Genomic DNA, 16,511 nt, shown 5'->3' with positions numbered 1-16,511 from the left:
GGTTCACGTCTCCGTTCCTACCCTCCCACATTCCTTCTGACCTCCTTAACTCTCTACAAGCCACTTTATCCGTGTTCTGTAGTCTCCAAGCTTCTGTCTCAACGTTCCGCAGAAAAGCACGCAGGGACTAAAAATGGCTAAAAGCCATTCCTTTATTCTGCCCCAGGCAGGCCGCATTCACAGGCATACTGGGAACCCGCTGATGGCTTCGGTGCTCTGCAAGATCATGTCGGCAAGCAGAAAGCAGAAGCCTGGCAGGAAGGGAGTGCAGAGCCGGGGGGTGGGGGGGAGGAAGGTGGGCCATGGGGCGGATGATCTGGCCTGCCTGGGAGCTAGGGATGGGGGTTCCAAGGGCGTCTCCACCGGGTGTCCTGGAGTGCAGGGGCGGGGAAGTCACTGGAAGTTATTGTGGACTTTGCTGGGAGAATAGGTGACTGGGAAGTTTCTGGGGAGGGGAGTCCTCTAGAGGGGTAGTCTCCACCCTCTTCCCCTCGTGCTGGTTACCCGCAATAAACAAGAAGGGTAAAGCCAACCATCCGAAAAAGTAGGACCAGGAGAAGAAGACTTCTGGCTTCCAGGCATTCTTTGAAGTGTACACGGCCAAGGCAATCAGCAGCAGCAACCCTAGGCCACGCCCACCCGTCAGGTGAGTGTGACCAGGTAGGAGCTGCACCCAAGCCCACCCCTCAGAACCGCCCTTGTCTCTGACTTATCAAACCACGCCCAGCTTCCCTCTGGCTTCACCTTCGTGGACTTCTTGCCCCTTCTCTTTTCTTTTTTATTAAAAATAGATTCTTCCTTTATACAATCTATCCCGACCACAGTTTCCTCTCCCTCAACGTCTCCCAGCTTCCCTCATCTCCCCTTCCACACTTCCTCCTCTTCAGAGAAGAGTAGTTCTCCAAGAGAGGACAGTCAAACAGGACAAAAAGAGATACAAGGAGACAAGGCAAAAGCCCACTGAGGGTGGGCAAGAGAACCCGACAGGAGGCGAAGAGTCCCAAGAGCAGGAGAAAGAGTCAGAAACATCCCCACTCCCTCCTTTAGGCATCTGTCAGCTGCCCCCGGCCCCTCCCATTTCTAATCATGCCAGTCAAACTCTCTCGGCTCAACTCCTTTAGAATTGCCATCACCACCACCACCACCACCACCACCCCTCCTACATAGGGGTGACTGCCTTCTCACCGCTGAGGAAAAGTAAGACAATGGTATTCTGGCTACGTCGTGACTCTGCCTCTTGACACTGAATCCTTATCCCGATCCCCAAAGCTACAATACTGAAGGTTGTTGCCAACACCATGCACGCTGCGGACACTGCCAAGGTGTCTGGAGAGACAGGGTAGCATCAGCTAGACACCTTGATGCCATGAAAGAACATCATCCCTGGGCTCTTCTGGCCACCCTCACCCCTCCACACACACACACACACACACACACACACACACACACACACCCCATGAGCATCTAGAGCTCATCTGTCTCCATTTTGGAAGCAGGTGTTCCTATGGGAACGGAAGACTTGGTAGGGAGAGGACAGCAAGGCAGGTCTGGGGAGAAAGAGCCTTTGGGTAAAGGACATCTGGATCTGGGCCTGGTATGGAAGGCCCATCTAGAGCTAGGGGTAGGAGTGGGTTCTGGAGTGTGGTCTGATATAGAGACAGGTAAAGATCTCACTCTGGCAGGGGATGTTGGAGCATTTGCCATGGGTACACTCCTGCCATAGGCCACTGTGCCCTCCTTGTTGTCGGATCCAGTAGTTGGTGGTAGTAGACAGTACTGTGAGGATGCTGCTCAAGAGATTAAGTAAATTCCCTCCAGTCTGAAGGCTTTTCTTCACCCCCATGCCAAGGAGGCAGCTGCCAAGGACATCACAGGTACGACTGGCTCACACCTCTCCTTAGGAGGAAGCTCTTCCACGACAGAAGGCCTCCCTCCCCCAAGCACTCTTGCCTGGCAACCTCAAGATCCCCAACACCAGCCACTTGCCTGGGATCCTAACCAGTGTGAGGCTGAGGCAAGACATCACAAGCCCAGGGGCAGGCCCGGACCATGTAATGAGTTCTGGGCCAGGCAGTCTACAGTGTGAGAGCCTATATCTCAATTAAAACAAGCAAAACAATACAAAATAAAAGAGGAGCTAGGAAGGTAGCTTAGTAATAGAGTGATTGCCCAGCATGCACAAGGCCCTGGGCGCATTCCTTAGTATAATATAAAGCAGTCATGGAGGGGCACACCTGTCATCCCAGCACTTGGGAGATAGGGGCAGAAGGATTAGAAGTTCAAGGTCATTTTTCACTTACATAGTGAATTCAAAACCAGTCTGGGTTATGTAAGACTCTCTCAAACAAAACAAAAAATTTCCCAATATCCCCTCACCCCATGCTACTGGCTTCTTCCTCAGCTACCTTGCCTAAGAACTTATGATCCCCTCTAAGAGACTCAGTTCTCCAAGTGTCTCCATCCCCATTTCCACCTCAGGCCTAGTGACTAACTTTCAGGCATTTTCTTCCTCAGTGAGGAAGGTGGCCCTATTGGCCCCAGTGTGCCCCCCCAGCCCTACCCCTACACATACACACCCCAGAAAATGACTTACAGCCTGGTCCCCTGGGACAAAGAGCCCGCAGGGTTGGGGGAAGGGAGGATGGTTCTCTGTGAGGCAGCAGAGATTCCAGAATCTTCCCCCCTGGCAGCCTTCTAAATGGATACCCTCCCCCAGAAGTATGTTTGCTCTATTCTTTGTTCTAGTTCTAGAGTTCGTTTGTTTCTGAGGCAAAGTCTCACTATGTAGCTGTGGCTGTCCTGGAACGCACTCTGTAGACCATTCTGTCCTCAACCTCACAAAGATCTGCTTGCCTCTGCCTTCCAAGTGCTGGGATCAAAGACAGGCAGGAGTCACTGCACTCATCAGGATTGCTGTTTTGAAACAGGGTTATTTAACGCTCATGGTGCATTCAAACCATCTGAGGCTGCCCAGGTCTGCCCTTGAACTTCGGATTCTTCTGCCTCTCTCTCCTGGTCCTGGATTATAGGCTCACACCGCCATTCCTAACTTTTGTTGTGTTCTGCTCTGTTTGGCTTTCAGTCAGAGTCTTACTGTGTAGCCCTCAGCTGGCCTAGAACTCACCATGTAGCCCAGGCCAACGTCAGACTTGCAGCAATCCTCCAGCCTCAGGTTCTCAAGTGCAGGGAGTGCAGCATCAAGCCCAGCTTCTCTTTTAAAATCTTTATTTAAAGCTTTTTATTTTTAAGGTAAATTGAATTTTATCTTTAGAATTTATTTACATTATTTTTAATTGTGTAGTGTGTGTGTGTGTGTGTGTGTGTGTGTGTAAATGTGCAGAATGGAGTCCAAAGGTATTGGATCCCTTGGAACTGACATTCCTTTGGCTTTGAGCCACCCTGATGTAGGTGCTGGGAAATGAGCTCTTACCATCTGAGCCTAGCTCCTGAGGCTCTCTTAACAGAATGACAGCTCAGAAAGCAAGCCTGGGAGCTTGCTTAGTTGTTTGCTTAGTCTGTCTACAGTCCTAGCTCCTAGGAGGATGCAGCCTGCAGTTTTGAGCCAGCTTGATCTGCAGGTGAGTTTCAGGACAGCTAAGGAGCAAGAGAAGGAAGGGGAGCGCCAAAGCTGCAACTACTGCATGGCTAAGTTGTTCTAGAAGTTTCTCTTCCCTTAACCATCATGGTCTCCTGGTTCCCAGTTCTCTCTCTCTCTCTCTGTGACCTTTCTTCTCCCATGAAGGCGGGGCTCAGCCTTCTCCTCTACTCCCATGGTAAATGCTGATCTCCTCTGGGGGCTATTACTTGCTTCTCTCCAGGAGAGCCTTCCTCTCCTGAAGGACAGAGACTCTGCCATCTGAGAAAGCAACCAAAATGCCACTTTGGCCCCAGGTTCCTCATCTGGTACCCAGATAGGAACCTCACCTGCTTTTGGCTCTCCTCCATGGCCACTCAACCACATGGCCTCCAAGATCATGGGCTTCCATCAAACCTGTGATGGCGCTGCCGTCTCTCTGTCAGACCAGAGTCTCAGGTGCTTTCCTTGCTTGCTTTGTGCCTCTGACCCCAAGCCTTGTCCCTTCCTAGCTGCTCTCCAGCCTTCCAATTTCACCTCCAGGTCACTGGAGAGAGACCTGTCTCACATTGGGGACACTTCTCCCTGCTCACAGTTATCGCCCAATTTGCCACCATCCTTAGGAGAAAGTTAGTTGTGGCAATAGAGATCCTAGTTCCTATCTGTTTCTCTGTTATAAATTCCCACCACCCCACCCCCACATTCCACATTCTAGACACAAATCACCCCCTTCCATAGTGTTCCATGGCTCTGTCTTTAGGCACCTCTGCCTGGATAGTCTCATTCCTGTGCTAATGAATGTTTATAATCCTACTACTTGAGAGGCTGCCATAGTAGGACTGCTATGAATTCAAGGACTGCCTGGGCAGTTAGTGAAACCTTGCCTCAAAAAGTGTAAGAGAGTTTGAGGATGTAGCTAGGTGGTCAAGGGCTTGCCTTAGCTGGCAGGAGGCTCTGCATTCCGTCTTCTATGTTTAACCAAAATAATAGTTGCTAAGTGTCATATCTGGTTAAAAAAAAATGACATGCCTGGGCTTAGTTTTTCTCCCACATCCTCAGGCTGTGGCTGTCATCTGCCTGTGTCAAAGGCTGGTGGTTAGAGCTTGGGCGTGATGCATATCAATGTCCCCAGAGTGGACCACAGAAAGAGAAGAGGAGAGAGAGAGAGAGAGAGAGAGAGAGAGAGAGAGAGAGAGAGAGAGAGAGAGAGATCCAGGAAGAGAGGTCACTTGGTGAAGAAAAGAGAAAGATAGAAATCGAGAGAAAGAACAACACTAAAGACACGAGAGAGACACAAGGAGCTTATGGCCACACAGGGCAGAATATGCTACAGGTAGGCAGGTCTACCTGCATAGCGCTCACTCTCCCTGAGAGATCCTGTGCCACCCACCATAGGCTTATGTATGCATGACTTAGGTGCTGGGGATGCAACTTGGACCTCATGCATGCTCAGCAAGTCTCTATAACTGAGCCATCACCCCAGCCCTCTTGTTTAGCTTTGTGCCTTGAGGCAGGGTCTCACTATGTTGCCTTAGCTGGCCTTGAACTCTCTATGTTGCCCAGGCAGACTTTGAAGTTGTGATGTTCCTTGCTCCAGCAACCTGAGTAACTGAGATGAGAAGCCTGGCTCGGTTTATGTCTTGGCTAAACTGATCTTGGAACAATAAGATCTCAGCATACTTCTTTATTGAGTGTGTGAAGAAACCAATGAAGGATAAGGCAAGGTGGGAGGGACAGAGACAGAATTCTGCATTCCTTTTGTAGCTCCTGAGAGGACAAGGCTCCAAACATCCTGATGACCCTGCTGTTCTTGTTCACAAGGTTTCATACTCAGCCCGACGGGTTCTACAGTGAGCACCCAGGCTCAGGCAGCCTGGTGTGGAGACAAAGCAGGGGTGGGGGACAGGGAGCAGAGATTAAGTACTTGAGTGCCCTGCATTGCCCTGTGCCAGCCCCCATTGTGGTCCTCCCCCCAGGGAGGTGGGCTGAGTAGTCACCTGCAAAGAGGAAGAGGATGAAGGAGACCCAGCCTAGGTAGAAGGACCAGGAGAAGAATGTCTGGACTTGAGGAAATGGAGTCTGGCTCCATCTCATACTGGTGTACACTGCCATAGCCACTAATATGGAGAGAGCTGGGGACAAGAACAAGAGACAGCTGAGTCAGCTTGGCCCCTGCAGGATTCACCAACCTAGGTGTCCCAGCAGCCCAGATCCCATTAATACCTGCAGAAAAAGCCATGACAGTTGAGACCAGAGGGCCACGGCCAGGAGCAGACAAAGCTGGGATGCAAGACAGAACCAGGAAGCTCACAGACACCAGGCCCCACAGGACAGCCAGGATACAGAAGCTCTGTGTCACATGGATATAACCTAAGGAAGATGATGTTTCTGAGTGTCTGTTCCCCACTGGACATTACCACCACCAAAGAGCCCATTGCCCCTTTACCTGCTACTTGAGTCTCTTGGCTCGTTGGCCAGAGGCCAGAGTGGGCAGAGAAGTGAGGACCTGTGGCCACTATCCAGAAGTCAGTGGTCAGAGCAATCAGAGAAGAAGTCAGGCCCAGAGAGCCAGCAAACAGGGCCAGGGACCGGCAGGGCTCCATGGACACAGCTCTGGGTTTCCACTTCTTAGGGGACAAAGACACAGATGACCCAGGCTGTTGGCTCTTAGAAAAAGAAAGAGCCCAAACACCTGAATTCCTCGTCTTCTGAGCCAGAGAAGCAGCTAGCAAGCAGCGGCTTTGACCAGGAGTCCTCTGTCTGGTCTGATTCTTCTCACACCTTCCCTACCCCCTCCCTTCCTGAGTGGTTTGCCCTCCCCTCTTCGATTGGCTCCTCTCCTCCTATGTGGTAGGGGTGGGCCCTGCAGAAGCCTTTACTTGCTTGCTGCTCTGGGGGTATCTACCCTCGTGTTCTAGGTAGTGGTTTAGACTGTTGTCACAGGTTCTGCACAGGTTCTCCACAGTTGGAGACAACTGGTTTCCTGGAAGACCTTGGGGGTGGGGTGGGACTTGAGGGGGTGCCCAGAGGTGGGAGGTGGGCTAATCATACTAGGGTGTGAATTAACTGAAAGGGGAGATGTGGCTGAGGCAACAGTTGTGTCACACTTTCCTGTGGTTTTTACACTCTGAGACTCTAGCATTAGAGTTTCCAACAGTAAAGGGGCAGTGGGGTCAAAACATCAGTCCCATAGGAAGAAGGACTTGAGTAGGTGGGAGCAGAGATTCCACATTCCTAGTCAGAGCTTCTGTCCAGGACAGACAGGATTCCAAAAAGCTTGAAGAGGAGAAGACCTTCCCACATCCTCATCTGGCAGATAGAGGGAGAAGTCATCACACCTGGGTTGGACCCTCCAGCATAGGCGTCTTAGCACCAAGATGAGGGTGTCTGGGGAAGTGGAAGACAAAGTGATACTTCTGGGTCCTCTGCCTCAGGTCCTCTAGTCGTGGGCAACAGCTCCTCTACAGACAAGCACAAAAATGTTTCCGCCATCTCTTGATGCAATGACATAGGTCTGCCTCCCCAACACTCAAGAGATCTGAGGCTGAGGGATCATGAGTTTAAGGCTAGCTTGGGCTCCACGAGACCCTGTCCTTCCAAAAATTAAAATAAAACAGAGAGAGGAGTAGAGCTGTGTGTGCTGTCTTGGGTGAAGGGGCCAATCCAGGGACTGGAGGGGGGATAAAGAATTGTCTGGAGCATAGGTGGGTGAGGAGCAGGTAAGCTTTGTTCAACCTACTATCCTAACATCCATTTCTAGACATTAAACCATTGGCTATCTCCTAGGTAAGGAGCCATTTGTCTTGCTCTCATCCCTAATAATGGAAGAATGAGGCTACCATATCAAACCGTCCTGCCCCGCCCTGCCCCAGTCTGCTTCTCACCAAACCAGCCCTTTGAAGAAGCACACTTTGATAGTTTCACATCAGTTTTATTAGATCACCAAATGTCTCTCTAAAGGAGCTTCCATTTTCTACCGCCCCTCAGGGCAGGTGGGGGCTTATGTCTTCTCAACTCCCTCCCACTTGACCCTACTTTTCCTCCCCACACAGGACAGAGGGATCAGGGGCTCCCTATCTAGAATCCAGGACTGAGCCCCCTCATTCCCTCAGGAGCCAGGACTTCCGGACTCTAGGTCCTCCCCTTCCTCTTCAGTGCCCTCACTGTAACTTCCAGCTGCAAGTTTTACCCCAGGGCTCAGCGTGGGGTGGCTAGGCGCCGGCACTCATGCATCCGGTAGGCACACATGTAGAAAATTCCTGTGTGGACAGACATCTCCATTGATCCTCCAAATCCTCTTGGCCTGCCTTTCCAGCCCAAAAGACTCCTTATTTCCTCCCTCCCTCAAGGTCACCAGACTCCTTAGAGTCTGCCTTCAGAGCTGCGTAGGATACCTTGTCAACTCACCCTCTGAGGGAGCCTGCCATGCCCCACGTTTCAACCTTCCCACCCCTCTGCCTCAGTACCTGCAAAGAAGGTCATGAGCAGGGCCACCCAGCCCAGGATGTAAGACCATGAAAAGCGCCAGTCTCCAAAGCGGCGGCCGAGGAAACTGACGGTGACTCCAGTGTAAATAGCCAAGGCCAACAGGACAAAAAGGGCTGAGGAAAGAGAATGGGGTGGGATGGAGTTGGGCAGGAGAGTTAGAGATAAGAAAGAGGGGGTGGGGACAGTCATGAGAGTGAAGGTGATATGGGGTTCAGTGGGGATGGATCTGGGTGAGGACTAGGCTGGGAAGCACAATAAAGTGATATTATTTTCTCTGGATTCTGGGAGTGGGGGTGGGGCAACATTCTTGCAGTGTTCTGAGTCATAGTGCATCTTAATTACTCTAAAGAGCTTCTTGGATCTCACTAGAGTTTGTGGCTCAGGGTACCCATCAGAAACATCCATCGGGGGATGTTTGAATCAACACACCATGCTCAGAGTGTCTCTCTCTTGGCCAGTGTGGTATGTAGCCCCCAGCTACTTCCTCAGGGCCATCATTCTCCACGTCATGAAGAGAACGGACTAAGTCTCTGAACCCATAGGCCAGCCCCAATGACATGCTTTCTTTCATAAGAGTTGTTGTGGTCATGGTGTCTCTTCACAACAATGACTATGACAGATTATTACGATCTTGAGCCTGAGATAGTAGGGCTGCTTCTGGGACAGAAGACGCTGGGGGTTAGACACGGTCCATGGGCAGTGAGTTCATTTGTGATGGTTGGTCTTTTCTGTCAGCTCCACAAGACTTAAAATCACCTAAGAGAACCCCTTCTGTCTCTGCTTCTGTCTCTGTGTGTGTTTCCAGGGATTTACTTATTATTATTTGATGTGTGTGTGTGTGTGTGTGTGTGCGTGTGAGGAGATCATAGAACAAATCTGTAGGAGTTTGTTTTCTCTTTCTACTACCTGGGTTCTGGGGACATAAACTCAGTTGGACAGGCTTAACAAGTGTCTTTAGCCACTGAGCCATCTCACCAGCCCCTCCAGAGCATTTTAACTAAGGTACAATATCCACCCTGAATGTGTAGACCACACTATCTCATGGTCTGGGGTCGTGTACAGAAAAAAGAAGTGAGCTGAGTGTCAGCTTTCATCTCTCTGCTTCCTGCCTGTGGATGCAATGTCACCAGCTGCCCCTTGCTTCTGCCGTCATGACTTCTTTGTCATGATGGTCTGTGCCCTCAAACTGTAAATCAAACATGCCCCACCTTCCTTAAGTTGTCTCCTGTTAAGTATTTGGTCACAGCAATGAGAAATGCCAGGAATGTACTATTTATCGTCTGTGTAATGAAATTCTGATGGGACTTACCTCATATGTCTCTTCATTTGTTGGTCCTGAGTTGAATGTCTATAAAGTGACTGTTACTGTAAGTGTAGATCTTTCGTAAGGTCTATGGGGTGTTAGCTCTAATAAGAACCCCTGCCTAGAATCCCCCAGTGAGGGGTTGGGGTGTTACTCAGTGGTAGACTGTCTTTCTAGTGTATGTAAATTCCTGAGATTTTATTCTCATCACCAGGACAAAAGAGAGACAGGAAAGAAGGGAGACAAAGAGGCGATTGCCTCTAGTGAAAAAGTAGGTTAAAAATCAAAGAAGAAAGAAAAGTCAGTGGTGCTGGGTCTAGGGATGAGAGAGGGAATGGAGTGGAGAGTGAGGAGAAGCGGATGCTAGAGTGGGATAGAGCTGGAGAGCTTGGGTGGGGAATGAAGGGTGGAGTCACTCACTGGAGGCAAAAAACATGATGCCGGCAGAGAAGGGCCTGGAGAAGCGGGTGAAGGTGGACTGCTGCGCAAAGGCTAGGACACCCATGATGATGCCCGAGGTAGCACACAGGGAAGACAGGATCATGAAAGCCCGGGTGGCATTCCAATACGCTGTGGGGACACAACACAGTCACTCCTGGGCTGGTACCTCTGGGCCCACCGTGCCTTGCCTTTTCCATGGATTTAATTCACCTCTGCCCTCTTTTGACTGGGCACACTCATACTCATCTTCCAAACCTCTCCCGGGACGCATCGTTCTGACTGTCACCACTGTCCTCACCCTCTGCTCTGGGTTCCATAGGCCTCGTGAAATATTTCCCCACATGACCTTCACAATGATCTCTGTCTTACAGGTCCTTTCTGTTCCATTCATTGTACTTTCCTGTGTCTGAAAAGTCCTGACCTTTTGTTTTAACTCTATTTGTGTGTCTGAAAAGGCCAGGGTAGAATACCTCACTCTCTGTTGCATCCCCAGCCCCTGATGGCTGTCTGGCACGATTGATATTTTGTAACAATTTTGAGACTGAGTCTCTTGTAGCCCAGGTTGTCCTTGAACTCATGATGTAGCTATGATTAACCTTGAACTCCTGACCCTCCTGCCTCCACCTTCCAAGTGCTGGAATTACAGGCTTAAGATACCACACTTTCCTGTGTTTGTAGGACAGGCTCTCACTACATAGCCCAGGTTTTCCTGAAAGTCGGGGTCCTCCTGCTTCTCCTAAGCGCTGGAATTACGAGTATGCACCACCACGTCTGCCTCTGTCCAGTCCTTACACACAGCAGAACTGCCTGCCAGCATTCCTGGGAGATGGAAGGGGTGTGACCCATAGAAAGTGCTGAGCTGGGTAAGCACTTAGCCAGTCTGTTAAGCCTATTACTGTTGTTTTCAAAAATAGAACTCAATAATTATTAATTGATATATTGTAGAAAAACTGTGCAGTGTAACATGATGTATTATGATATATTACCTTATCATATGATGTATTACAGGGTGCATTAAACAAAACATATTAGCTATTACTAAGTTTCCATGTTATGGAGAATATATTATATAGAGTAGAGCATATTATTCATTAATATTATATGTTCATACCTAATATATACTCTGTAATATATTTCTCCATGTCACCCTCTTCCATCATGTGTGCCTGTGCCTGTTTATGTGGGTTCATGTGTGTATGTGCATGTTGAGGCCCAATGTCAGTCTTGTTTCTCAGGACCTCTCCACCTTGTTCTTTGAAGCACAGTCTTTCACTGGCCTGGAGCTCACCAAGTAGACTAAGCTGGCTGGCCAGTGAACCCAAGGATCTATTTCTCTCTCTGATGCTTCAGGGTTAGAAATTATGTACCTTTTATTTATTTGTTTGTTTGGGTGACAGGCACTCCTCTTGCTTCAGCTCCTGGTTCTGGTCAACTGGCTAGCCTGCCTGCCAGCCTGCCAGCCTGCCTCCCTGCCTGCTTGTCTGCCTATCTGTTTACCTACCTACCTCTGATGGTTTAAATGAGAATAGACCCCATAGGCTCATATATTTGAATGCTTGTTCTCCAGTTGGTGGAACTGTTTGGGGAGGATTAGAAGGTGTGGACTTCTAGGGAGAAGGTGTGCCACTAGGGGTGGACTTTGAAGCTTCAAAAGACCCAGTGTCTCTCTGCCTCCTACTTGTGGATTAAGATGTGATTGCTCAGCGACTGCTGCAGCGCCTCTCCTGCCTGCCTGCTGCCACGCGTTCCATCATGATGGTCATGGACCCTATCACTTTGAAACTGTAAGCAATCCTCAAGAAACTCTTTCTTCCTAAGTTGCCTTGGTCGTGATATTTTGTCATAGCTATAGAAGAGTAAGATGCTCCCCAGCTATCTACCCATCCATCCATTTATCTTTTCATGCTATCTTATCTATCATCTAGCTTGTGCCACCCTTTCATCTCTCTCTCTCATCTATCCATTCATCCATCAATCCTATCCAATCCATCATCTTTCTATATTATTTATACATTGATTCATCCTGCCCATTATATAGTCTATCTTTCTAGCTATCAATCTTATCCATCACATTTCTATCTTAACCATCCACCTATTCACTCCATCTTGTATTTCTTATCTATGTATCTCTCTATATCTATCTTTGTGTCTATGTATCTATGTGTCTATCTATGTATCTATCACTCACCCATCTACCCTATCTTTCTATCCTATCTATATCAGTCAGTCAATCAATCAATCAACAATTAATCAATCAGTCAACTCTATTCATCCATCCATGGACCCATTTATCTATAATTACATGGTCTGGCACACAGTAGATAGGAAAGAGTCCTTCACCTGGCATGCAGCCCACTAACAGCCTCTGTGGTCCCTGTCTCTAACACTATTTATTAGCTCATAGTATTGATTTATTATTTAATTATTTGTATTTTGAAACAGGGGCTATGAAGCCTCAAACTCACAATCCTTGTGCCTCCACGCCCAAAGTGCTGAGATGACAGGCATATGCTACCATACCCAGCTCACAGCTTATAAAAAAAATGTTTTTTAAAAAGTAAGGTGTCCTATCCTTACCACTGCATCTGCCACCCCATTAACCCAACCACAAAACTTTACACCCTGTCCCTGCAACTAGAAAACATTCCAGAGATGCAAAGCCTGTTCCACCCCTTGTTGAGTATCTTAGTGCCAGGACCTGAGCCTCTCTGAGCTATCATGCTTTCCCAGTGCTCTGGGGGAGGGCTAGACCTTAGTACCACTCAGACCCTGGTCTCATGGCTCACCGATGCTCTCCGTCTGCAGGAAGCACTTGTTGCCCAGGCAGTAACGCCACAGGCCCTGGTGTGCGAAGGACCCCGACAGCCGGTACTGCATCCAGTGGTCAGTTGCTGTGGCTACCACCAACAGGATGGTCCCCACCCAGGCACAGAAGAGGCCACCACCCATGAAGCTGTACATGGTGATCTGTGAAAAAGGGAGAGCTGAGGTTTAAAATGGCTATCCTGGGCCTGACAGGAGGGTTGGAATCTGGACCCTTGAGTGAAAGGAAGGTTGGGGAATAGACTTATGGGTCTAAAGGAAGAGAGTAGGGCTAGAGACTGGACTCTTGGGTCTGATGGAGGATGGTAGGTGCCTAGATCCCTGGGTCTGATGGAGGAGGGCAGGTGCCTAGATCCCTGGGTCTGATGGAGAAAGGCAGATGCCTGGACCCCTGGGTTTGAGGGAGGGCAGGTGCCAGGACCCCTGGGTTTAAGGGAAGAGGACGGGAAGTCTGTATTTTTCATTCTAGACAGGAAGATGTCCATGAGCCTCTATTGGCTCTTGGCGAGGAAGGGCTGGAGCTAGGATTCAAGTTCCCAGGAGAGAAGGGCCTGGGAGTCCAGACTTCTTGGGTAGGGGGCTGTGGGTCTCATGCTGATGCTTACCTGAGTGGCAGAGTCTGTTCTGAGCCCTCCTTCTGCCACAGCCCCTCTGTGGATACTGAGCCGAGCCAGGTTGTTGGCATCTCTGCCTCGTGGTTCCCTCAAATCCCTTAAGCCTCCCCACACAATGACTGCATGGCCTAGCAGTTTCCAGCAGGCAGAAACACAGTGGCAGCAGAGGCCCCAATGGAATTTGCTGAAGCAGGGGACAAAGGGGCCCCATCAACCTCTTGTCTGTGACCCTCCCCATTTCCCAGGCTTTATTCCCAGTCCCCACCCTGGGTATCCTGACCCTTACAGAAAACAAAACTCACACAAAGAGATAAGAGTATATAGAACACCGTTTTATTGTCCAACCTGGGCTTCCCAGCTCGAGGGACAGGAAGCAGCAATGGCACGGGTGGATACAGGTGTCTAGACACGTCAGGCCAAGGGGTTCTTTGTAGGGTAGGATCAAGGGCTTGTCAGGGCAGGGCTAGGACACAGCAGATGCTGGGGCTGGAGCTGGAGTTGAGCAGAGCACTGTTGTTAAGTGAAGGTGAACATGAGATATGATAACTGCAGAAGAGGACCAGGATGTGGGGAGTGAGCCCAGGCTAGTAGTCCACACCAATCTTAACTCTGACTGAGAGAGCAAGACTGGTATAACCAGTTTTAAAACAAAGCAAAGCTGGGAATGATTGGAGGCCTTGTGGACCAGACCTTTAATCCCAGATACTCTGAAGCTGAGACAAGAGGATCGCAAGTTCAAGGCCAGCTTGGATACTTGCTGAGACTCTTTCTCAAGATAAAAATAAAAGAGGATTGCAATTTACTTTAGAGTTACAACTTACTCCCAAGTTTGACTGGCACCCGGGAGGATAGCACTAAAACAAACAAACAAAACAAACAAACAAAAAAACAAACCGGCAAATTAGGGAGGAGAGTGGGTTTGGACTGAAGGCCAAAAGGTGAGTGGGGAGTTGGTGAAGATGGGCTGACTGTGGAATGGAGAGAGGAAGGGCTTTGCGGGGGGGTGGTTTGGTCTGGAAATGGGGTTGGAGCAGCCTTGAGAGCACTGAGAACAAAGTGGAATAGTAAGTAGCTGGGTTTGGGATGTTGTAAGGCTGGGCACGGAGTTTTCTTATTTCTAGGGCTGCAGGAGGCCTTCAGAGATTGTAGTCTGGGGGCTGGGGAGACTGTAGGAATGATATTTCTCAGGGTACCTCTGAAGTTTTAAGAACACTGGGCTCTGGGAACATCCCTGGGTGACCAGGTACTGGATGCTCTTCAGGGTCCTAGTAGTCTGCCTCCCAGTCTTCAGATAGTCCTCCAGCTTCCTTCTGCCCATCCTGGGATGGTGGTGTCACTGTTGGGGTACTGGGGCCAGCCCCAGGCTCCCCTGCCATGTTCCTCTCCCGCTCTTCAGCTCTTCCAGAGCCCCTTTGTGACTGTGCCCGGACCCTGCCCCTACCCCAGCCCCGGGAAGGCCTGCGTCGAACTTCCCAGCCTCCACGGGCCTGGCCCGATCTCCTGGGTGGCCTCCTGACTGTGTCTGGCCAGATGTGGCTTGGCTGGGCAGAGCAGGAGCATGGGGGTAAAGACTGCTGGAGGTTGTAAGTCCCCAGGAGGGCACTGTGTAGGAGGTAGGACAGGGTGTCTAGGCGGATGGGGACAGTGACAGAGGCCAGTTGCTCTGGGAGCCCCAGGTGGGTTGGGTTTAGGGTGCTCAGGAGCGAGGGTGGCAGGCCGGGGGTGGCTGAGGTAGGCCATGACTCAGTCCCAGATGACGGCAAAGAAAGGTTGTCCCTAGGAAGATAACAGGGTGGTCAGTACATCACCAACTGCCTGGTACCTTTGAACAGCCTCCAGGAGACACAGTACCTGTGACTTCCTCCACCCACTGTCTTATTCCCTTTTCTGATTAATCCCAGGGCCCAACACTTCAGCTCCAATTCCCAGCTGCTGTGTCTAAGACTTAACTTAGTAATTAATTATTTTATTTATTTGAGAGGAGGTCTCATTGTAGCCAGGCTCTGTAGCTGCGGTTGACCTCGAACTTCTGTTCCTTCTGCCCCCATATCTGGAAGTATCTTGCTCAACAGTCAGCCACCAAAATCCTTGAGAGAATTCCTAGGTCATAATACCTCAATCTGTCTACTTGGTTTTTAAACGATATGTTCAGTTGAAGACACTGCTCGCTCTAATATTCTCTGCCCTCTTTTCTTAGCAAGGCTCTCTTTCCTGGAAGGTCTTTATCTTACTCACCTATTACTCAAAGCCCCGTCTTCTAGCTCGTCCATCTCCTCAGTCCTGTCTGAAGCCTTTTCCAGATCTTTCTGGAACTTTAACAGGAAAGGGAGGGGCAAAAGGAAGGGCTGGGCCTGAAAGTAAAGGGGGCGGTTCTGGGGGCGTGGCTAACGGGATGCAAGGCGTTGCCTTTGGGCGGCCCAGAATATCTTCCCACCTAGATGGAGGACAGAGAACGCCAGGACTCAGCAGCTCTCCCACCCCAGCTCTTGTCTCTTAGACCTATGGTTCTAGACCAAAGACTTCCTATCTCAGACTCAGGGGGCCAGTCCCAGTCTATTTTATTCAGAGACCCAGGAGTCCAGGCTCTAGCCTTCCTCCCTCAGATCTTCATCTTCCTCACTTAGATCCCGGGATTCAGACCCAGCCTCCTCCCACAGACCCAGGGATCTAGGCCTAGGCACTTGTTTCTCCCTCTGCGTTTCTGTTGCTCGCAGGATGATCTTAAGAATTGCTGTGACTTTTAGACTGTGGACCGTAGGTCATGGTAAACCTAGGCATCCTGGTAAACTTAGGCCTCTATCACAAATGACCTCTAACTTGTTTTGTGACCTTAAATTTGCCCAGTCTCTTTGCTTCAGTTTCCTCATTTTAGAAATGGGGCCAATGTCTTTGGTTCTGGTGAGACTCTTTATGGTATATATAAGCACTGTGCTTGCTGCTATTATGGGTCTAGGGTCATTCGGAGTCTGACCGTTAATAAATTGTAAACAGCCGGGCGTGGTGGCGCACGCCTTTAATCCCAGCACTCGGGAGGCAGAGGCAGGCGGATTTCTGAGTTCGAGGCCAGCCTGGTCTACAAAGTGAGTGCCAGGACAGCCAGGGCTACACAGAGAAACCCTGTCTCGAAAAACCAAAAAAAAAAAAAAAAAAAAAATTGTAAACAAAGAAGAGGCTTTTGTTTAGCTACTTTTGTTTAGCTACACCCAGGACTTGAGATCCCCAAATACAGTCCAGCTACATCCTTCGGGGGTTTGTAAAGTCAAGGAAC

General features: G+C 49.7%; 4 protein-coding genes across 6 annotated transcripts; all 4 read right to left on the bottom strand.

The window, feature by feature from the left end:
* Window positions 1-10: 10 nt before the first annotated feature.
* Cldnd2 (claudin domain containing 2) lies at window positions 11-3,976 on the bottom strand. Of its 2 annotated transcripts, none has more exons than XM_021168729.2 (5): window positions 3,925-3,976; window positions 1,675-1,856; window positions 1,186-1,326; window positions 505-624; window positions 11-251 (listed from the first exon to the last, which is right to left on the bottom strand). In XM_021168729.2, the coding sequence occupies exons 2-5, from the start codon at window positions 1,841-1,843 to the stop codon at window positions 178-180; spliced, it is 504 nt and encodes a 167-aa protein (XP_021024388.1). In that variant the 5' UTR covers window positions 1,844-1,856; window positions 3,925-3,976; the 3' UTR covers window positions 11-177. The 2 variants fall into 2 exon arrangements, with proteins under 2 accessions (XP_021024388.1, XP_021024389.1); XM_021168730.2 differs by lacking the exon at window positions 3,925-3,976 and adding an exon at window positions 2,594-2,691.
* Window positions 3,977-5,247: 1,271 nt separating this feature from the next.
* Window positions 5,248-6,408, bottom strand: Nkg7 (natural killer cell granule protein 7). Of its 2 annotated transcripts, XM_021169113.1 has the most exons (4): window positions 6,021-6,408; window positions 5,798-5,944; window positions 5,572-5,706; window positions 5,248-5,447 (listed from the first exon to the last, which is right to left on the bottom strand). In XM_021169113.1, the coding sequence occupies exons 1-4, from the start codon at window positions 6,175-6,177 to the stop codon at window positions 5,389-5,391; spliced, it is 498 nt and encodes a 165-aa protein (XP_021024772.1). In that variant the 5' UTR covers window positions 6,178-6,408; the 3' UTR covers window positions 5,248-5,388. The 2 variants fall into 2 exon arrangements, with proteins under 2 accessions (XP_021024772.1, XP_029335931.1); XM_029480071.1 differs by having other exon boundaries at window positions 5,251-5,447; window positions 5,572-5,944; window positions 6,021-6,323.
* A 1,076-nt stretch (window positions 6,409-7,484) lies between these two features.
* Lim2 (lens intrinsic membrane protein 2) lies at window positions 7,485-13,297 on the bottom strand. The gene is made up of 5 exons (XM_021168757.2): window positions 13,235-13,297; window positions 12,593-12,773; window positions 9,786-9,935; window positions 8,041-8,175; window positions 7,485-7,833 (listed from the first exon to the last, which is right to left on the bottom strand). The coding sequence occupies exons 2-5, from the start codon at window positions 12,765-12,767 to the stop codon at window positions 7,772-7,774; spliced, it is 522 nt and encodes a 173-aa protein (XP_021024416.1). The 5' UTR covers window positions 12,768-12,773; window positions 13,235-13,297; the 3' UTR covers window positions 7,485-7,771.
* A 257-nt stretch (window positions 13,298-13,554) lies between these two features.
* On the bottom strand, window positions 13,555-15,523 carry C7H19orf84 (chromosome 7 C19orf84 homolog). The gene is made up of 2 exons (XM_021166272.2): window positions 15,479-15,523; window positions 13,555-15,019 (listed from the first exon to the last, which is right to left on the bottom strand). The coding sequence occupies exons 1-2, from the start codon at window positions 15,511-15,513 to the stop codon at window positions 14,509-14,511; spliced, it is 546 nt and encodes a 181-aa protein (XP_021021931.1). The 5' UTR covers window positions 15,514-15,523; the 3' UTR covers window positions 13,555-14,508.
* Window positions 15,524-16,511: the final 988 nt, after the last annotated feature.

The sequence above is a fragment of the Mus caroli genome, chromosome 7 (assembly GCF_900094665.2).
Source record: "Mus caroli chromosome 7, CAROLI_EIJ_v1.1, whole genome shotgun sequence".
In the NCBI taxonomy this organism is placed as follows: Eukaryota; Metazoa; Chordata; class Mammalia; order Rodentia; family Muridae; genus Mus; species Mus caroli.
The sequence above is the reverse complement of the archived record's forward strand: the minus strand, read 5'-3'. Positions and strand labels throughout refer to the sequence as shown.